The sequence below is a fragment of the Ursus americanus genome, chromosome 2 (genome assembly GCF_024610735.1).
Source record: "Ursus americanus isolate L20-20 chromosome 2, mUrsAme1.1.p, whole genome shotgun sequence".
Taxonomy (NCBI): Eukaryota; Metazoa; Chordata; class Mammalia; order Carnivora; family Ursidae; genus Ursus; species Ursus americanus.
This window is the reverse complement of record NC_142128.1, coordinates 22,684,235-22,706,283: the sequence shown is the minus strand read 5'-3', so window position 1 is coordinate 22,706,283 and position 22,049 is coordinate 22,684,235. Positions and strand designations below refer to the sequence as shown.

Below are 22,049 nucleotides of genomic sequence, written 5' to 3'. Positions count from 1 at the left end.
TATAAACAGGCCACTGTTATCATCAAGGAGAGAGATGATTGTGTCTTTGACTAACACAGGGGTTTAGATGGAGCAAAGTACATGGAATTTAAAATGTATTTTTAAAAAGAGCCGAAAGGGTTCTGGGCCTATTTGTTTTTCCCTTTTGTCTTCTGAATGTTCTCTCCCTTTTAAAAAAAGATTTATTTATTTATATTAGAGAGAGAAAGAGAGAGAGAGGGCAGGGGGAGAGGCGGAGGGGGAGGGAGAGAAATCTCCAAGCAGACTCCTCGTTGAGCATGGAGCCGGACGTGGGGCTCCCCTCCAGCACCCTGAGATCATGACCTGAGCTGAAATCAGGAGTCGGGCGCTTCACTGACTGAGCCACCCAAGTGCCCCAAGTCTTCTGAATGTTCTTAAATGTATTTTAAAAATACAAACCTGAATCACTTCTGTGCTTGAATTAACTACAGGAGGATGTCCCAGGAACCTAGGATGTACCTTCTTTTCCTGTTCCTTTTTCTGAGCCATGGAGTGGCAAGTCATAGAGTTCCAGATTCCAGGCAGGGTAAGTCCTGAGGGAGGAATAAATCTGCCATAGTTTCCACACATCTTAGGGAATGTAGCAGGATGGCTCAATTTATTTTTTTTTTATTTATTTTTTTTAAAGATTTTATTTATTTATTTGACAGAGATAGAGACAGCCAGCAAGAGATGGAACACAAGCAGGGGGAGTGGGGAGGAAGAAGCAGGCTCATAGCGCAGGAGCCTGATGTGGGGCTCGATCCCAGAACGCCGGGATCACGCCCTGAGCCGAAGGCAGGCGCTTAACCGCTATGCCACCCAGGCGCCCCAGGATGGCTCAATTTAGGTACATGATGGGATGGCTCGATTTAGGAGTTTGGGATATATGCATTTGTGTGGGTATGTGTGTGCGTGCACACATTTCTGTAGGATTTTCAGGATTATTCTAAAAGGGTGTTTCAAACCAGGGTTTTCTCATACCGGGCCCACATGGGCACAGGTGTAATTAAAATTCACTAAAAATTTTCCTTCATGAGTGACTTTTTTTTTTTAGGGGAGACTCTTTTCCTAACCCATATGTATATTTCTAAAAATCACACAGTTCAATTCTAGTTATACCTTCCATGGCTTTCTTACAGATTTGCATCCATTGTTGCAAAAAATGGCGGTGAGTATCCCATTTTCTTTTAATCAAAATCTCCTCTACTGGAACTGCCAACTTTAGAATGTTTTACTTGACGTTATTTCTTTGCCTTTTAGGAAGAGATAATAGATGGAAGCTATCTGAATGGTAATGTCCCCACTCTGTCCCCACTTTGCTGCTTCTAAAAATTTCAAACAGAATGTGCCTGTGATCTCTCCGGAATGATTCTTTTAAAGTTGTCTTTTCATTTTATTCCTGTGTAGCATTACTGGATCTCATACAGTTTCAAAGGTAACCTACCCTCGAGGGGAGGGGAAGGGATGGAGTAGATGTTTAATAAAAATTCCTAAATGGAAGTCTCTTAATTGTAAAAAGTGATACATACATACATACATGTATACATACATACATACATATATAACACGTCCATATTACAAAAAATATCAACCATTGCACAGATGTTTTAAAGTCAATACATTTGTTTCACAAACTTGTATTCCTTTCTGCTCTGGCACAAGTGCTAACACTTATTGAATGCTTACTATGTAGCAGTCCCATTCTTAGCTCTTTGTACATAGGAACATGCCCAATCCTCACAAGCTCCCCCAGGGAAGGACCTGTTGTTATCCCATTAGACAGAATAGTGAAACTGAGGCACAGGGAGGGTGAATCAAGGTCATGCAGCTGGGAAGTGTGGTGGGGCTGAGATGTGTATCCAGTAGTGGGGCTCCAGGGCCCATTGCCCTGTCATGTTATATACCGCATACCGGCTGGTGTTAGATACTGGGGATGTGGGGCTGGGCACTAGAGGGTGTTGAGGAAAGACAAATATAAACAGATAATTCTAATATGAATAATATGAGGGAGAAGAAATGGGAGCTTGGGGGCCCATGACAAGGGCATTCAATTATGTTAAAGTGAAAGAGTCCCCATAAACATTCTTCTTCCTAATGTAACTTTAACTCCATTTGATAGTTTTGGATATGTTCTTTCTGGCTATTATCTATCTATCTATCTATCTATCTATCTATCTATCTATCTATCTATCATCTATCTTTGTGTTCATGTATTCATCTATTTGTTTAGTAACAAAAATGGGATTATAAAAGGCCTTCCAATTGTTTAAGGCAGGAGAATTTATCTGCTGCCGATTACTCCATCATAGCTGGAAGCTAAAGTCTAACTCATTCCTTTTTTATTGATGGGTGACATTTTACTGAATAGATGTACCATATTCATTTAACCTTTTACTTGTTGGACATTTGAGTCATTTCCAATTTTTGGCTGTTCTGAATGAAATTGTGCATTTTCTATGTGGTTGGGTATGGTTTTAAGCACTTTATGTGTGTGAACAAATAAAATCTACACAATTTTTAGCTATATTACACAGAAAGGGAAACTGAGGCACAGGAAAAATCAGTAAATTGCCTAAGGCCACACAATTAAGTGGCGGAGTCAGGATTCGAATCTGGGTTTTGAGCTCACACTCTTACTATGCTATTCCAGCCTCTCATGGTATACACAGTATCTGCTTTTTAAATTTAATATCATAATGACATCTTTCCAAGTCAGTCAGTCTGGATTGTAGTTAATCCAAGTGGATTTTTATGGGAATTAGAATATTGCACACAGCTCAGAAACTGATAATTGTCTTTGAGAGAATGGGATCCAGGAAGATTCTTAGATTTGGAAACTGTCCCACCCCTGTGCCAGGTTAACAAATCTCCTACCTCCTCCAAACACAACGTTCTTAGCATCCCCAGCCCATTCCCCACATCCTGTCTGAACTCTGGTCTTCTGGGCCACTTGGCAAGTAGGGGAACTACTCATCATAGGGGAACCTGTCATCGTGACCTTCTTCTGTCTTCAACTGAAGCTCCCATGGGTGGACGGCAGACCTGTCCCACAGAGTCCTGGCCTATCTGAATTCACGGAATGTTGCCTTCACCATCCCCAGCCTACAGGTGTGTACCTGAGACTCATTCCTACCATACATTTCACTCTCAGCACTCAGGGCTTGTAAACTAAGGGGCCAGGTAGGATGGGGAAGCAGACTAGGTAGAACTAGCTTTCGTTTCCACAAAGAAACGTGTTCTGTCCAGTTGTTTTGAAACATGATACAAGCTCTTTTCTGTTTTTCCTCCTTTCTAACTTTGAGGGAGACTTGGTGTATTAGGGTGTAGGCTGAGCTGCTGTGACAAAGAGACCCCAAATTCCGGCAGCACAAACAATGTAGGAGATGGGAGATCTAGAGAGTAGAGGAAGCTCTATTTCAAAAGACTACCCAGGAGCCCAGGTTCCTTCTATCTGGTTGCTTTGTCATCCTCTAGGGAGTTGTTGCCCATGTGATTGAAACAGCACATCAATTCTCCAACCCAGGAGAGGGGGTGGTGGGAAAGAAGAAGTGAAGGGTGAGCATCTTCTCTTTAAGGACGTGACCTGCAAGTTGCACCCTTCTTCCTGCTCACATTTCATTGGTTCACAGTCCACAGTCCCCTGTCACTGCACAGGAATAAGAAGAGAGGCCTTTCTGAGAAGCCACCTAGCCCACTAAAACGTGTGGAATTCTGTTGCTAAATGGAATTACAGGAGACTGGGTCTTTGGGTATAATGATTAGTCTCTTGATCATGGGTCCAAGAAATATTTTTCCTCCCTTTTAACTCTCCTGTAAGAAAAACAGTAGCACAGCCATGGATATTTGTGGAGCAATAGGGCATGGTGGGGACTGTGGCAAACTGGACAGCACGTGCTCATCAGCATGATCATCAGGCCAGGGTGATATGTCGTATCTTTACCATTATACTTCAAATAGCACAGAAAATTGAGGAAATATTCTTTTGGTATTCAAAAAGTATTTGATTCAGCAAAGAAGTCATGTCATTGACGAATGAAGTTCTGACATCTGAATGAATGAAGTCCTGGCATCTTTATTGTTTCAGTTTTTATTTACTTTATAATGAAAATGAAAATATCAGCCAAAATTCACATGAGAGCTACATTCAGAGAGCTGGATGCTAGCCTTTTACCAGGACACACACTAGCTGGAGATGGCTGTTGGCCTCATGGCATCTGCTTTCTTTCTTCTGTTCATCAGTCTGTGGTCACCTAAAGGCAAGTAATGCCTGCCCCCTTTCTCTCCAGCAGTAAGTTTTCTCATGAGATGTGTATATTTTAACCTGATGAATAGATATCTTCTCTCTCTTCCTGTGTATAAATTTATTCAGTCGGTATCTACTTATCTAGCCTCTAATCTCTGCCAGGCACTGTTCTAGACACTGGTGACTCAGAGGAGAATAAGGCAGTCACATTACTACCCACCTGGGCCTTTCGTTCTAGAGGGAGACTCACTGAGTAAATCATTATTCAACTCATTCAAGATAGGGAATAATGGGTGGTGCTTATTTATCACTTACTGTGTGCTAGGCACTATTGAAAACACTTTGCACACACTCATTTCATCTTCATAACAACCCTACATGCTAAGTCTCTACGGTGTCTATTTTTCGGCTGAGAAAACTGAGGCCCCAAAGTAGTGTTGCCCATTTAGCAAATAAAAATACCGTATTCCTGGGGCACCTGGCTGGATCAGTCGGGGCGGCATGTGTCTCTGGATCTTGGGGTTGTGGGTTTGAGTTCTACGTTGGGTGTAGAGGTTGCTTTAAAAAAAGTACAGTGCTCCCAGTTAAATTTGATTTGCAGATGAACAATGAATAATTTTTTTAGTGTATGTCCCATGCAATATTTGGGACATACTTATGCTGAAAAATTATTTACTGCTTAACTGCAATTCAAATTTAACTGGGTGTCCTGTGTTTTATCTGCCAATCCTAGTAAGTGACTTGTCCCAGGCCACACAGCTAGTCAGTGGCAAAGTGGGGATGTTCCCATGGTTGTCTGGTTCTAGAGCCCACCTTTTGCCCATGACATCACAACATGCTGCCTTTCTAGAGCATCTTTAATGGAGATTTAGAAAATAATTCCTCAGACAGCAGAGGTAATCTCTTTTAGGAGAGACTGCTGTTCTCTCCTCCTCACTTTGGAGGGGATGCCAAGAGGGAGTTTATTCATGCTGCCTGAATTTTGCTTCTACGGCTGGTAGCTTGGGGCGTGGGAGAGGGTTTGAGCAGTGCCAGTCTGGGGGTGTAAACTTCTTAGATAGAGGCCAACTGCTCTGGACTTAAAACCCCATTCGCCTCTAGGGCCCGGCAGGCCATGGGGAAATCGGCTGGCTGGGTGGGTGGTGAATAGGAGCGTAATTACAGGGAACAGCTGCCCCTTGGCCTGCTATTACCACCAGGAAGGGGATATGCCTAGCGTTGCCAAATCTTTGTGTTTTCCAAGAGAAGTTGGAAGTCTGGATTTTGTGGGGAATCCCCTGACTTTGAAATGTTGGCATCTAATGAAAAATTTTGGAGTCAGCCAAACCAAACATGCCCGCTAGCTGCCAGCTGGTGGGCTCTGCAGGGAAATAGGTGGCCTGGCTGGATGCTGGCCGTGGTGCTGACCACATGCTCCTGTCCTGTCCTCACTGACTCTTCTCAACATCCCATATTCAGGCAGCCATGGAAAACCACTTGGAGCAGCGTCTGTACCAGCCCCAGAAGCTGCTGGAGGACCTGAGGGAAACAGACGCTCAGCAGTTCCACACCGCCATGAAATGCCTCTTAGAAGACAAGAAGGACCTCTTGGTGAGGCGTTCTGGGCACCCTGGGAGTAGGGGAAATCCTGGGCCAGTTGATATTTGTTGAGTTGAATTCAGCTTATGTCTTCCTCCCTCCTTCTCCCTTCACAAACCCCCCAAGAGCTTGCAGACTTTGGTTTTCTCACTTACTTTTTCCAAAGTTCAAATGAAGAGCCTTGTAGTATATATTCTTATGGGAACTAAGAAATGAGGGTACCGAGGAGCTTCTAGTAGTTTGGCTTGGTAAACATCCATGAATGATTACTATGCATCAGTGGACACTGGGTTCAAAGATGAAAAACTACCCCTGCCCTTAAGGAATTTACAGTCTAGGGGGTAGAAAAAAAACAGAAATAGACAAATTTCCACAAAACAAAGTTGGTGATCAAAGAGTGACACAGAGCAAGGTCTATGAGACCCAGAAAATCCTTGAGACCCAGAAAGGTGAGGTTTAGAGACACTTTAATGTGGGGAACAGTGTTTCCTAGAAGGAGTTGAACCACGTAAACATTTTAATAGTCACAGACTTACTTTAGTGTCTGTAATTAAAATAGAATAGGTACATCCAACCTGCGAGTTTGGTAGAGATGTAAAAGTTGGTTTAAAAAAAAGTATGAGGTAAATAATAGTAAAGGCAGTGCAAAGATATGACAAAAATGAAGATGCTGGTCTATGAAATTGATATTGATTAATGCTTATTGAGGGTTAACTATGTGTCAGGTGTTATTCTAAGGGAATGGTCAACAAGCCATTTCTGTAAAGGACCCAATACTAAATATTTTACTCTTTGCACACCACGTATTCTCTGTCACAACTACTCAGCTCTGCTGTTGTAGCAGGAAAGCAACCCTAGGTGGCAGGTAAATGAATGGGCATGGATGTGTTCCAATAAAACTTTATTCACAAAAACAGGCTGCGAGCCACATTTGGCCTGTGAAGCATAGTTTGCCAACACTTTTCTAGGGGTTTACCATGCATGGACTGATTAAATCCCTTCCAGGACCTTCTGAGATAAGGACAATAATAATCTTACCATTTCAATAGTCAGATAAAGAAATGGGATTGGAGAGGTTGAATGAATAACCTTGCATCACACAGCTCCAAAGTGGCAGATCTGAGGTTGGAACCTGGGCTCCTGGCTCCAGCTGTGGGTCCTTCTGGCATCTAGTGAAGCCCATCTAGTGAGGGCCCCCTCTCAGAATAACTTGTGAAAAATCTATAAAATAAAACACAAGGGATTATAAAGGAAGCCAATTCTATTGAAAGACATTTATCAACATATATAAAACAAACACATTTGGAGTATAGTCATTGATGTGCTTAACACATCCAATAACAAGATTTAGCTCTGAGTTAAATAGCTTCTGTAATTTTGAGGAGGTATTGATTATAAAGGAGATTTCAAGGTATCTGTGACAACCGTAATGCGTTATGAAAGTGTCTGATTTCTACTGATGACAGATCCAAGGTCCTACTAGTGCTTTGGTGGCTTATCGTCTACATTCATTCCTGAAGGAAATGCTGGAAGTGAGTTCTAAGGCAGTAAAATGAAGGTGCAGTCTCCTCCAATGTTCACAGGTGCCCTAAATTCTATCCAGAGACCTCTGGTGCAGAACACCTGAGCTGCATTCTTAATCACTACGCTGTTTAGCCCCTGAGAGTAAATGGCTGAAGTTGGGAAGCAGTGGGTCATGGTTACAAGTGTGGGCTTGGATGCAGATACACGTGTTTCAGATCTTAGCTCTGTGTAAGTTTGGGCAGGTTGCTTATTCTATCTTTTGTTTTCATCACCTACGATCTTGAGATAATAATAGCATATAACATTTGTTGAGTGTGTGGTCATTGCTCAGTCAATGGTGGTTATTATGTTTGCAGTGTGTGCTGGGTGAAAGACAGGTGCCAGTCAAATTGTGACTAAGCCCTGTCAGCATTCCTGGGTTCTGTGGTTCAAAAGAGCCATTCATTCATTCATCCATTCTTTCATCCATCCATCCATCCATCCATCCATCCATCCATCCATCCATCCATCCAAACAGGCTTTCTCACTGTTTTCTGGGTACCAAGCATTCCACTAGGCACATGGCTTTGGTGTCAAGGACTTTTCTGGCTCAACCCCTGCTGCACACTATAGTCAGCTGCCTGGGCTCCACCAAAGACCAGTTAAATCAGACTCTGTATGGTGGTGCTGGGATCACCTCCCCAGTGATTCTGATGTGCAGCCAGGGTTGAGAACCATTGGCACGGAAGAAAGACAGGCCATAAGCATCTCTAATGCATCATAGCATTTGGCTCAAGGTGCTCTTGGGAGTGCTCAGTGGAGGGAGATTTGATTTGACTAAAGTAGGAGGGCATTTGAGAAGACTTCACCAAGAAGGTGATGACAGTTGAGCTTACCCATAAGGGATGAGCTGGATTTCACCAGAGGAAGGAGGTGGGGAGGGAATTCCAGCTCAGGCATGCACCTGAGGTATGAGTCATGGTGTACACCTGGAGAGTGGGAAGTTGCCTAGTGTGGGTGAGGCAGGTGAAGGCCTCGGCTTTGTTCTGTAAGAGATGGAAAGTTCTAGAAGGTTTGACAGAGCAGTGTGGTGTTAAACAGTGGCCCTGAATTTCCCCACTGCTAAGTGTGGTTCCTCCCAGGGCTTCCAAATCTAGAGGCCTCTCACAAGACAACCCTAGCTTCTTTCTTTACTTTAGGAGCTGGAAGACATTGTTATTGACTTGGGAGAGATCCGGAAACAAGCCTTGCAGAGCCCTGGCGTGAACCGCAGCCTGTTTCTCATCACACTGGAGAGGTGTTTCCAGGTGCTGAATGCCCTGGAGTGTGTGGAGATCCTGGGCAGGGTGCTGAGGGGCTCCTCAGGCAGCCTTCTGCAGCCAGAAATCGCAGAGAAGCTCCCCTGGGACCTGCGTGAGGACGCTTTCAAGAACCTGTGAGTGCTTCCTCAGCCCATGAACCCCTCTCCCCACCTCGGAGGTAATATATGGCAGAGGGGGGGAAGCAAGGGGTGCAGGTTAACATGTGAGGTCTGGAGCAGAGCTTAACAACTGTGGAGTTTAGAGATGGTTTGATTAAAATGGTGCCTCCCAAATGTTAGCCATTCTGGAACAATCCTCATAATTTCGCCATTATCTGTACCCCACTGGTACTGTTCTGTACTTGGTTTTTTTCTTTGTAGTGACTCATTGCACTGCTATGTATTTACCCAAAGAATACAAAAATACTAATTTGAAGGGATACATGCACCCCAATGTTTATAGCAGCAGTATCTACAATAGCCAAATTATGGAAACCACCAAAATGCCCATCGATTGATGAGTGGATAAAGAAGATGTGATCATTATATATATGTGATATATCTATGTATCTATGTATATATATATATATATATATATATATATATATATACCTAATATATATATAATGGAATATTACTCAGCCATAAAAAAGAACGAAATCTTGCCACTTGCAATGACATGGATGGAACAAGAGAGTATTATGCTAAGTGAAATAAGTCAGGCAGAGAAAGACAAATACCATATGATTTTACTCATATGTGGAATTTAAACAAAACAAATGAGCAAAGGGAAAAAAGAGAGAAGAGACAAACTAAGAAATAGACTCTTAACTGCAGAGAACAACCTGATAGTTATCAGAGGAGAGGTGGGGGGGATGGGTTAAATAGGTGATGGGGATTAAGGCATGCACTTGTGATGAGCATCAGGTGTTGTATGGAGGTGTTGAATCACTAGATTGTACACTTGAAGCTAATTTTACACTGTACATTAGTTAACTGGAATTTAAACAAAAATTTAAAAAAAAACCCAAAACCCAGAATGTCAGATACTACCAGTGTTGGTGAGGATATTGAGAAATCAGCACCCTCGTATACTGTTGGTGAGAATGTGAAATCATGCAGCCTCTTTGGACAACAGTCTGGCAGTTCCTCGAAAGGCCGAGTGCAGAATTACCATCTAACTCAGCAGTTCCACTCCTGAGTTCCACTCAAGAGAAATGAAAATGTCTATCTGCACAAAAACTGGCACATGAATGTTTATAGCAGCATTATTCATAATAGACCAAAGGTGGAAACAACCCAAAGGTCCATCAATTGGACCTTGTTTAATAGATAAAATGCAGTGGGTACGGGCCATGGGATAGTGTTTGGCTGTGAAAAGGCCACGAATGAAGTGCTGATGCGTGATCCAACATGCGTGAACGTAGGAAACATGATGCCAAGTGAAAGAAGCCAGTCACAAAGATGACCTATTGCATCCTTCCATGTATCTGAAATGTCTGGAAGAGGCAAATCTATGAAGACAAAGTAAATTAGTAGTTTTAGGGGTTGGGGTGACTAGGAGTTGGAGGGTGGTAGCTAAAGGGTATGGTGTTTCTTTTTGAGGTGCTAAAACGTTCTAAAGTTGAATATGGTGATGGTCGTACAACTCTGGGAACAGAGAACTGTACATTTTCAGTGGGTGAATTGTATGGTGTGGGAATTATATCTCCATAAAGCTGTTACAAAAAAAGAAGGGGGGGCGCCTGGGTGGCGCAGTCGTTAAGCGTCTGCCTTTGGCTCAGGGCGTGATCCCGGCGTTATGGGATCGAGCCCCATATCAGGCTCCTCCACTATGAGCCTGCTTCTTTCTCTCCCACTCCCCCTGCTTGTGTTCCCTCTCTCGCTGGCTGTCTCTATCTCTGTCGAATAAATAAATAAAATCTTTAGAAAAAAAAAAAAAGAAGAAGAGGGGCGCCTGGGTGGCTCAGTTGGTTAAGCCTTTGCCTTGGGCTCAGGTCATGATCTCAGGGTCCTGGTATCGAGCCCTGCATCAGGCTCCCTGCTCAGTGGGGAGCCTGCTTCTCCTTCTCCCTCTGCCTCTCACCCCCACTCATGCTCTCTCGCAAATAAATAAAATCTTAAAAGATAAAAAAAAACCCAAAAAACAAAAAAAGAAGTGACCAAGAGGTGAGGAAGTGGAGAGCCCTCTTTGGAAAGTATTTAGCTACTAAGGACAAAGGAGAAGTGGGACAATAGCTGCACGTAGCAAGGGAGTGGGAAGGCTTTTTAACACAAGACAGCTTTGGGTCCATTGGCTGTTTTGACCCTGTCTCAAGTCCTCCACCTGTTTGTTCCTTAATTGACGCCCGTGTTCCTCATTTAGATCTGCGGTGTTCAAAGATCTCTACGACCAAACCTCGGCTCATTCCCAAAGAGCGCTCTACTCCTGGATGACTGGGATTTTGCAGACGTCCTCCAAAGCTACTGGTGAGCCTGGGCTTTGAGGTGGGATCACTTTTCAGGGGAAGTCCATCCTTAAAGGTGGTGCTTCCTCTCTGAAGATAGGGATTTTACTTTATTGTCATTTCTGGTTTTCACCCGTCCTTCCCACCTTCTGAGAGGGTTTGATGTGAGAGAGAGAGAGTGAGAACGAGCATGAGCGGGGGAGGGGGGAGTGGCAGAGGGAGAGGTACACTTAAGCAACTGAGCCACCCAGGTGCCCCAAATAAATAAAATCTTAAAAAAAAGCCACCAAAAACCACATACCCTATTCCATCCATACACTTCCCACACATTCAAGTCTCCAAAATAAGGATTCCTCTGCTTCTTGCAATCAATGGGCTGTCCTCGTTCATAAGTGAAGTGTAAATAATGACAGTGTCTTGGAGTCGAAGAGAACCTTTACAGTAAGGTTTCAAGTTCAAAAATCTGCATCATAAATCTGGATTAAAGTGGGACGCAATAAATTTTTAAAAGGAAATCTAGGCAATAAAGCACAGAAATTTAGCGTGAAGTTTCCTGGCAGCCAAGGCGGAAGTAGGTCAAGACTCCTTTATTTTACAGTTGTGTATTAGAGGGGTGAAATCCATGGAGCTGGAAAGTAGGAATGGTGGTTGCCAGGGCCTGAGGGGAGGAGGAACTGGGGAGTTGTTGTTTCTTGGGGACAGTTTTGGTTTTGTGAGATGAAAATGTTCTGGAGGAGGACGGTGTTGGTGGTTGCATGGCGAAGTGAATATACTTAATACCACGGAATCATCCACTTACAAACGGTTAAGTTAGTAAACTTTATGTTATGTTTACTGCAATTGAAAAAAAAAGAATGACTGTATAGATGAGTATGCAGACAATGTCCTAGATGGCTTCAGTTCATTGAGTTTTTAATGTAAGTCGTGTAAACAGAATAAACTTTTTAAACACTTACCAAATCCTACCATGTGTCAGCCCCTGGAGATACAGAGAAAATAAGACAAAGTCACTGCTCTCATAGAGCTCTTGTTTTATTGGGGGAGGGTAGGTGGAGAAAAGTTTTAAACCAGCAAATGAAGGAGAAACAGAGAGATCGAGAGAGAAGGCTCAGGTACCAGTAAGTGCTATGAATAAAATAAAATGGATAAATGCCATGGAAAGGCTTAGTGCTTTCAATCAGAACAGGGCTTGGCCATCGTTTTCTATAAAGGGTCAGAGTAAATATCTTAGGCTCGTGGGTCTCTAGTCTGGCTCAGTGAATCAACTCTGATGTTCTGGGGCGCCTGGGTGGCTCAGTCGTTGGGCATCTGCCTTCGGCTCAGGGCGTGATCCCGGGGTCCTGGGCTTGAGCCCCACATCAGGCTCCTCCGCTGGGAGCCTGCTTCTTCCTCTCCAACTCTCCTTGCCTGTGTTCCCTCTCTCACTGGCTGTCTCTCTCTCTCTGTCAAATAAATAAAATCTTTTAAAAAAACCACAAACTTTGATGTTCTGTGCTAAAACGGATATTGACAACATATGAGCAGGCGTGGCTGTGTCCCAGCAGAGCCTTGTTTATGGGCCCTGAAATTGGTATTTCATAATTGTCACATGCCACAAAATTGTCTTTTTTTGATTTTACTTCCAGCTATTTAAAAGTGTAAAAACCAAGTTTGCTCCATCTACGAAAGCAGGTGGTTGGCTGGATTTGGCCGGTGGGCTGTAGTTTGCCAACCTCTGGACTAAGGAATCAGAGAGGACCTGACGTTTGAATTGAGACCGAAATGAGAAATGGAATGGGTCCTGGGAGGCTCTGGGGGAAGGGTGTTGCAGGCAAAGGAACAGCAAACGCAGAGGCCCTGGGGTGGGAACGAGCTCAGTGTTTTGGGGAAACATAAAGGAAGCCTGTGAGATTGGAGTGTACTGAGGGCCAATCAATCCTCTTCCTGGAATTAAGCTCTGAGATACGTGTATAAGGAGCATTCAGCAACAGAATAATCAATGTCTTTAGTGCATAGCAGAATTCCCTCTGCCTGATGCGTATTTACGGCCTCCAGAAATCTGAATCTCACACTGTGTAACCCTGAGAGAGCCACTCAGCTTCTAGACTTCCCTAAGTCCTTATTGTCAGAATTTGATTAGAGACAGATTTTCATTCTAAAATTCCTATATGCTATGTTTCATTATTATACTAAAGTGAATTAAAACGAATTCTACTTGGACTTTAAGCTTTTTATTTTTCATGAAGTTCCTCGAGGTAACTGGGAATACTTTGGGTGTTAAAAAGATCCCGATCTTTGGGATCTTTGGTCTGCAGAAATATAGTTTATGCTTTAAAATTAATTTAAAATTAACAACTCAACTTGGTTCTTGATGAATTTAGTGGTTCCCTCCCACACCCACACCCACCCAGTTCTCTAGCCTTCTGGGACCAGCCCTTCTAATAACAAAGTCGAATGTCCAGAGTCTTCGTCTCATCTAGGGGATCCTAGGGCGTTTACCTGTGCTCACCCCAATAGCTCTGACTCCTGGGGTGGGGAAGCATTCTGTTGCTCTTGTGATCCAGCCCATATACAGCAGCTGACTTCACCATCTCATCTGGGCATGAAGTCATTGCCCCTGGCTTTTTGCAACAGCTCTTGGTGATGGAGTCACTGTACCCTGTAAATGCTCCCTTGCTTCTTCACTTTCCCCAAAATGCCACCAACACAATGTCGTTGTGTGTAAAAGCCTTTTACTGAAGGATTGGAGGCAATGGGGGCCGATTCTAGCTTAGTGAAACATGAAGTCCAAATGGAGCCTGGACATGATTGTTCTTGAAGTCCCACGGACTTCCCACTGACGAGTAATTCAAATGCCAGAACAGAGTGAGAGAGTCTTCTGGGAATTCAGAGGAGGGAGAAATTACTGATGGCTGAGGAGACAAGACAAGGCTTTAGAGGGAAGAGGAAATGTTTGAGCTCAAGTTTGAAGACAGGAGTTCGGAGCAGAAGAATTAGGGCAAAGGCATTCTAGCTGATGAGGAGGATGCACGGGAGCGAAGATTTGGAGAACATTTGGGGTGCATATGAGGAAGGATGAGTAGTTGGTTTGGCTCAAATACAGTAACCTAGTGCTAATCAATAAGGCGGATAATGATTGCTACTGGTAGTAATAAAAGAGAGTCATATATTCCAAGTTGCCAGATTATTTAGTAACTAAGTGAACTAAAAGTAAAACTGTATTTTGTGATCTAAACTATTAAGAAATAGTCTGCTTTTGTTAAAGGAATCTTTTTTTTTAAGATTTTATTTATTTATTTATTTATTTATTTATTTATTTTAGAGAGAGAGAGAGCGTGAGCAGGGTGGGGAGAAGCGGGGGTGGGGGGAGACATAGCAGACTCCACACTGAGCGCAGAGCTTGACGCAGGGCTTGATCCCATGACCCCAAAATCATGACTTGAGCCAAAATCAAGAGTTGGCCGCTAACTGACCACACCACACAGGTGCCCCCAAATATTCTACATTTTTAATAAGTTCCCAGGTGGTCCTGGTGCTGCTGGTCCAGGGACCATGTTGCTGAGGAACAAAGCCTCAGGTGGCTGGCATCTGTGATTGCCTGTGTGTAACGTACCATCTCGTAGGTAGGAGGCTGTCCATGAATGGTTGTTGAATGAATGAATGAACATAAGAAGGAGGTCCTGACATCAAAGATGGTTTTGACTATCACATACCAGGCAGAAGTATGTATGTATGTATGTATGTATGTATGTATGTATGTATTTACATATTTCTCCATTTATTTATTTTTTGCAGATAACTCTGTTTCATGGGTCAGTGCAGAAAACTTATGGATTTTGGGCAGATATATGGTTCACCTGTCACTTGAAGAAATTGTGAAAATTAGTCCTGTAGAAGTAAGTGAGTGGGAAATGTGAATTTCCACATCCCCGTCACTAAGCCATCTGGGGAAAGGTGTATTCTAAACCTCTCATGTTCAGCCAGCCAGTCAAGGTGCCCTGGAAAATTGGATACCCACCTCGGCCAATATATCTCGAGTCTCTGAAGAAAACTCTTGGGATGAGGCCTCAAATGGTTGGTCATCAGATTGTATTTAGAGTAGATGAGCCAAGAAAAGAACAAGAATTGTAGACAACCAAGATAGCTCTGATGTGAAGCAACATGATGTAAAGAAAATGTTGGCTGTGAACCAAAAATCACTTTAGGGTATTTTTGTATTCAAGAAAGGCCAAGGACAATAGCTACAGAGTTTCCAGTCCTTGGAAGCATAAACCCAAATCAAACGAATCACAGATTACTAGCGACTTCTATTTATAGCTACTTCTATTGATAGCTATTTCAGCACGAACAATGACTGGATTTTAATGGTAGAGTTTACAGTTGAAAAATGTACAAGTTCTGAGGTTACTTGCACTCACTGGTCAGCCTGTCTCTGTCCTCCTGATGTTGACCCAGTGACACTCAAGTCCCTTGGGCATCATGATTCTGGAATGCAGCCTCCCCAACAGGGAGGCATTCATAAAGACTCTGGGGCTTGCCTCCAGTTTTTATCATGTGTGCCTTGACTTTCTCCTGGTCAGTGAGAGAAGTGTTTGTATCAAATGACTGACTTGCTCAAGGGCCAGTTGATCCAACAGTGTCTGCTTATTATGAAACTGGAGGCAGAATCAGCTGCTTCTTTTTAAGAAAAAAATTTAAAAATTTTTAATTGAAGTATGGTTGACATATCTAGGTTCTTCTTTTTACCTTGGAGGCTGAGACTATTTCAAACATCTTTCAATGTTATAATCCTCAGTTATAAAATGGATTAAACCTCAATTTTACCCTCCCACTATTGAGCGAACTTCTGGAAGTTAGATGGAGATTAAATTGTTAGGAAGCTGTACCCCTGAGGAGGAATTTCTAAGATCAAGAGGTCATTAGCAACTTTCCTTCATCTTCTAAAAGTGTAGTGAAGGGAGGTGAAGCCAGAGAGTACCAACTCTAAGGGGGAATTTTGTATGGACAAAGAGTAGAATCCACAAGGGAGAGACAACTTCATGAGCAGAATAACAGTGCATAGGAAGATAGGAGACTTCAGCTTAACACCCTTGGACACCCAGGCAGAAAATGAACAAGGATAGAAAGAATCTGAATGGTATATTTAATAAAGTTGAATTTATATATCTCTATCTTTTTCTATATTTGTATCTTACCAAGGGAGCACACACTCTTTTTCATCACCCAAGGCCCATGTGTAAACTCATTCATCTACTTAAAAAAAACCCTGATGCCCCAAAGTGCAACATTTGGGGACCACATTCTCTGACCTTCATATAACAAATCCACAAAGAAATGTGCAAACATTAGCTTTTAAAGAGTTCAGTGGTTCAGATACTAAAATACAACACTTTCCTAAATAGTAGTTGGGTTGAAGAGGAAACCAAAACAGTTGTGACAGACCATCGAGGAATCAGTGACGATGGGAACTGGGCATCTCTGAGTCTCTGAGATGGGGCACAGCGCAGACCACCAGGGTGGGTGATCGGGGCCACGTCAGCCCTCCTCACTGTTCTTCCTGTCCTTGTCCACCAGATTGGGCTGTTTATCAGCTATGACAATGCCACCAAGCAACTGGACACGGTTTATGACATCACGCCTGAACTGGCCCAGGCGTTTCTGGAGAAGATCAGCTCCTCCAGCTTTGATATGAGGAATACATCCACCATCCACAGGCAAGGCGCAGGAGCTCCGGGTCCTCCGAGTGGTTTCCCAAAAGTGATTGAAGCACCAGCTTTGTCTGAGCAGCAGGGATCCTGGGAGGGAAGGCAGGTGGCTGGTCCATCTCTTTAAATAGCCCCATGTCTCCGTGCACGTGAGGGGAGGCATTTCCCCAAAGAAACACTCTTTGAAGCGGTTATGAAGTGGGGGTGAGGTGGAACAGATTCTTTCTGGGCCTCTCCCTGTGCCACGCATTTTATGCAACCTTATCAAGTGGGAAGATTCCAGCTCCGAGCCTGGAATTAGAATAGCTTAAACACTCAGTTCTCTGTCCATTCCAAGGTCACTGTATAATTTCCATTAGGGTGGGTGGAGGATTGGAAAGAGCTTTTGGGTGCCCATATTTGCAAACCTCTTGTTATCCAGATTCTCAGGTGGGGGAATCCACAGATGAGGTCAGCTCTAGAATTTAGTGTTTGTAACATGATCCTCCAGGAGTGATTTCCAGCAGGGGAGGGCCGGGAGCTGAGTACTTGGTGATCCCAGAAAGGGTTTGGATGTGAGCGGGAGGGAGGGGTGGTGAGCACTGTCTCACCATCTCTCCGTCTCTCTGGGGCACGTGTCACGTGTTATCTTAAATTTCATCGAAGAGTCACTTGTAGAGAAAGTTCTTATATGAAACTATTACACCTTCTTTCCCGGCTTTGCCACTTACAGGTTGTGTGGTTTTGGCTGTATCAGTTCACCTCTCTGTGCCTCCGTTTCCCCATCTGTAAAATGGGAGGTAATAATTTGCCTACCTCAATCAGGTCCTTGTAAGGATTATGAACACCTGACACATAATAAGTGCTCAAGAAATATTAGTTATTCTTAACATGGTTATTAATATTCCGTCTTCATGTCCCCTGAGTCTTTTCTCATCTGACACATTTTCAAATCCTTCTGCTAACCTGATTGCTCTCTTGTGGACATGTCTGAGCATGTCAGTGTCTTTCTGAGAGGGTTGATCAAGGCAGAGCGTGGTCAGCCAGGTGGTCCTGCCATGCCGAGTTGAATAGATTTCACACTAACTCTAGGAGCATCTATTAATGAAGGAGTGCCTGATATCCACCAGGTAGTATGCTCGTCAGTTGGTGAGGCTCACTGAACTCCCACAGTCCTCCTGATTCCGCCGTTCATCATATTTATTGTGATGCGCTATGATGAACAAAGCCAACCTCCCTTTTATTAAGGGCCCAGAGAGACAGGGTCACCCTGTACAGTAGTACACAGTGTGGACGGCTCAACTGTGTGTGCAGCAGCCTTGCAGAGAAGTTAAGTAACTTATTGGATCAAACATCCCATGCAGGTGGGCTTCAAACTCTTGTTGGCCTAATTTGTGCTCTTAACTACTAAGTAGAGTACTCCCAGCTAGACCAGGGTTCAAATCCCACCTCTGCCCTTACACTGTCTTGCTTCCTGTCTTTTTCTTTCCTTTTGAGGTCATCATCATCTGGGGATGTAGGTTGTAAACCATCCTGGAAATAATCTGCCTCAGAGAATCCCTCAGTGTGGGCCAACCCTTTATCTCCATGTGGAAAATGGGGAGTTCCCTGTGGCTGACTCAGCATCACACTTTCCTTGTGTCCCTGATGGCCCTGGGGAGAGAGATGGTATAGTTGGATGGGTCTAGGTTTAAGTCCTGGCTCCACTACTTGTCTTGGGCAACTAACATGGCTGCTCTGAGTGTGTTTGCCCTTCTGTGAAATGGGGCTAATAAGAGCATATACCTCGTAGGGTTGCTATGATGGGGTGATCGGGTACAGGGCTCAGCTCAATCCCTGGCATGCAGTAGCTGCTCTGACCATGACTCTTGGTTCTGTGTGGGATGGGGCTGTGGTTGTGGCCCCCAGCTCTGAGCCCCCTGCAAGCACCCTTATCTTCCCACACAGGCTGGGGCTGCTGGTCTGTTTCTATGATGACCTGGATTTGCTGGACGCTGCAGTGGCCCAAGTCCTCCTTCACCAGATGATCAAGTGCAGCCATCTGAGGGGCTTCCAGGCCGGTGTTCAGAAGGTGCGATGGGGTGCAGGGCCCTGGGGAAACGGCCGGAGAAATAGGGAGCAAAGTCTTGCCTGACCTTTGAGAGAAAACACGTAGGCTTCATCAGGATCTAGGTCCAGCCACAGCAGATGGGATGCCAAACCCTGGGATGAGCTTAAAATGGGAAGAAACGCCATAAAGCTGTGTAAGGGAAAACCTGGGATAGATCAAAATACAGAGTTGGCCCCTTGAACTTAACTGTGCATAAGGATTGCTTGGGATCTTCAATGTGGAATCGGATTCTGTGGATCTGAGTGCAGACCTGAGTGGAGACTGTACTTCTTTTTTTTAGTAAAGATTTTATTTATTTATTTAAGAGAGAGAGCGAGAGCACAAGCAGGGGGAGTGGCAGAGGGAGGGGGAGAAGCAGACTCCTCACTGAGCAGGGAGCCTGACATGGAGCTTGAGCCCACGACCCTGGGATCAGGACCTGAGCTGAAGGCAAACACTTAACCATCTGAGCCACCCAGGCACCACTGAAGACTGCACTTCCAACAAGCTTCCAAGCAATGCTGAAGCAGCTGGTCCAGCGACCATGCTTGGAACAGAAGGAGATGACGCAGGGTTCTCAAACCTGGCTCTGCATTTGTAGTACCCCACCGGCTCCATCCCCGGAGATTCTCGGGGTATTGGTCAGGGGTGTGGCCTGGGAATGGTATGTTCTAAAGGCTCCTCATGTGATTCCAGTGCAGCCAGGGTTGAGGGCACTGGGCTAGAGTATATTTACTGAGTTCCTAGAGCAAAATTCTGGGCAAACTGGCACAGACAGACTTTTTCAATTCCCCTCTGCCTCCAGCTCTCTTTCTTTCTTCCCTTAAAGTGTCAATTCTGCCTGGCTTCTCTTATATTTTTGGGCCTTTTCATTTTTTTTTTAAACTGAAAAATGATGTGAGAACAGTATTAAAATTTGGAGCACCTGAATGGCTCAGACAGTAGAGCCTGCAACTCTTGATCTCAGGGCTGTGAGTTCGAGGCCCAGGTTGGGTGTGGAGCCTACTTAAAATTTTTAAAAAAGGAAAATTTTGATAATGCCATCAATAATTACACAGTAGTTGTTCACACATAACTGTAAAATCCCTGACCCCATTTGATATTGGAATAGTCATCATGATCTTGACCAGTGCATGTTTTTCTTTTCAAGGAAAAGGATCCCTCCCAAGCCAACTCAAACCAAACATCAGAAAATGAATGTATTTTAAAACCACAGGCATAGTGGTGGCCGCCCTGACCAAGAAGAAAGTCCCACACAATTAAGAGATGAGAGTACCCTTTGGGATCACCTAGCTCAGTACTTCTCAGACCAGAGAGTGCATCAGAGTCACCTTGAGGGTTTGTTAAAATACTGGTTGCTGGCCCTCATGCTCAGGGTTTCTGGTTCAGGAGAACCGGGGCAGGGCCTGAGAATCTGCATTTCTAACAAGGTTCCGGGTCTTGTGGCTGGTCAAGGACCACAGTGCTTTGAGAAGCACTGCTCAGGCGCATGCCTCTGTCTCTCAAGCTGAGCCCCTGGGAAAGAGAGCTGCAGAATTTGGAGAACCTAGAGGCTGTGACAGCTTTCTTTCACTTCACTCTGCTGCCCCCCAGTGGCCATTTCAGTATTGCCTGGTACACTTGGTGCACACTTCTGATAGGAATATACTGTTCCTACAACTTCAGGTATTACAACATGAACCGTTCTCATGTTTTGGTACAGAGGTGATGTTATAATAGGTGACTTTATCACCTTCTTTACTGGGAGTGGTTAGGAAACACACTTAACTATAACTCGATAGGCACAGCATAATAAAATCATTGTTAAGGTGATCCCAGAAACGTGAAAATCTGTGTAAGACCTAAGTAAAAAATATAGAAAATTGTGTTTCTGTTCATATTACAACCATATGAAAGCTACTTGCTGTAGTTTACTTATTTTTTCAAAGGTTTTATTTGTTTATTTGGGAGAGAGATAGAGAATGAACATGAGTGAGGGGTGGGAGGAGAGGTAGATGCAGAAGGAGAAGCATTCTCCCTGTTGACCAGGGAGCCCAACACAGGGCTCGATCCCAGGACTGAGATCATGACCCGAGCCAAAAATCAAGAGTTGACTGCTTAACCGACCGAGCCACCCAGGTACCCCCAATCATAGTTATTTTTATGAGGTAGGAGTTTCAGGAGACTTTTACTTTCTTGTTACTGTTGAAAATTATTTTTACATGGATTATATGTTATCACGAAGAACACCCTGGCTATTTCATGAAAGAAAAACAGCCATGTATATGGATGCGGAGTTCAAGATCACAAAAGGACAATAGATGTTATGAGAGTGTAGTAGAATTATGGACAAAGTGAGCAAAATTTCCTTCTGCCATGTTTCAAGGTTGATTTAATATCAAATTAATATTTAAATGAAGTACAAAGTGAAATTGTGGCATATTAAGGTCAAGGGCAGAGGCGGTGGTGCTCTCATTGTGTGACTCATTGGCAGGGTCAGGGAGGGTGTTGTGACTACCCCAGAGCGTAGGCAGGGGGAGCCACTGTCCTGCTTGTTATCCACCCTTATGCCGGCTTGCTCACCTTCTAGCTCAAAGCCAACCTCCTGGACATCGCCATGGAGAACCAGACCCTCAATGAGACTCTGGGCTCTTTGTCGGATGCAGTTGTGGGCTTGACCCACAGTCAGCTCGAATCCCTCTCCCCCGAGGCTGTGCATGGTGCCATCTCTACCCTCAACCAGGTCTCAGGCTGGGCCAAGGGCCAGGTCATCATCCTGTCTGCCAAGTACTTGGCCCATGAGAAGGTCAGTTGGAGCTTTGAACTCTTTTTTTAATGCTCTGAGACTCAAGGGCCAGTGACACACAGCAAGGACCACCAGTCAGTACGAAGATAGTGCCAAAGAGGACTGCTCTGCCGTTTACTAGGTGCGATACACTGGACAATGGGCTTACCTTTTTGCCTCAGTTTCCCTATTTGTAGGATGGGGATAATGAGAGCCACTGTCGTGTAGGATGACTGCCAGGATTCTGTGGGTCAGGACACAGAAAGAGGTTGGAACATGTGACCTAGAGTATGAGCTCGATGCGTGGTAGCTATTGTGTTGTTTGCAAAGCTTGGACCCATCCCGGGATTTCCTTGCTTTGTTGTTGAGGCTGCGAATACATCCCTCATCCTGAGATGAGAGATAATGCTATTTTATTCATCTTGGGCTGAGGGAGGGAGTTGTCCTTGTAGAAGGTCC

General features: G+C 44.2%; 1 protein-coding gene across 1 annotated transcript in view; it reads left to right on the top strand.

Moving 5' to 3' along the window:
* Positions 1 to 455: 455 nt before the first annotated feature.
* Positions 456 to 22,049, top strand: part of OTOA (otoancorin) — a 58,613-nt gene continuing 37,019 nt past the window's right edge. Inside the window, exons 1-12 of the mRNA XM_045776444.2 lie at positions 456 to 547; positions 1,143 to 1,171; positions 1,264 to 1,294; positions 1,411 to 1,438; positions 3,024 to 3,111; positions 5,705 to 5,836; positions 8,527 to 8,762; positions 10,993 to 11,096; positions 14,849 to 14,949; positions 16,628 to 16,767; positions 18,685 to 18,808; positions 21,396 to 21,611. Of these exons, the coding sequence (XP_045632400.2) occupies positions 457 to 547; positions 1,143 to 1,171; positions 1,264 to 1,294; positions 1,411 to 1,438; positions 3,024 to 3,111; positions 5,705 to 5,836; positions 8,527 to 8,762; positions 10,993 to 11,096; positions 14,849 to 14,949; positions 16,628 to 16,767; positions 18,685 to 18,808; positions 21,396 to 21,611 (1,320 nt within the window). The 5' untranslated portion in view covers position 456. The remainder of the gene's footprint in view (positions 548 to 1,142; positions 1,172 to 1,263; positions 1,295 to 1,410; positions 1,439 to 3,023; positions 3,112 to 5,704; positions 5,837 to 8,526; positions 8,763 to 10,992; positions 11,097 to 14,848; positions 14,950 to 16,627; positions 16,768 to 18,684; positions 18,809 to 21,395; positions 21,612 to 22,049) is intronic.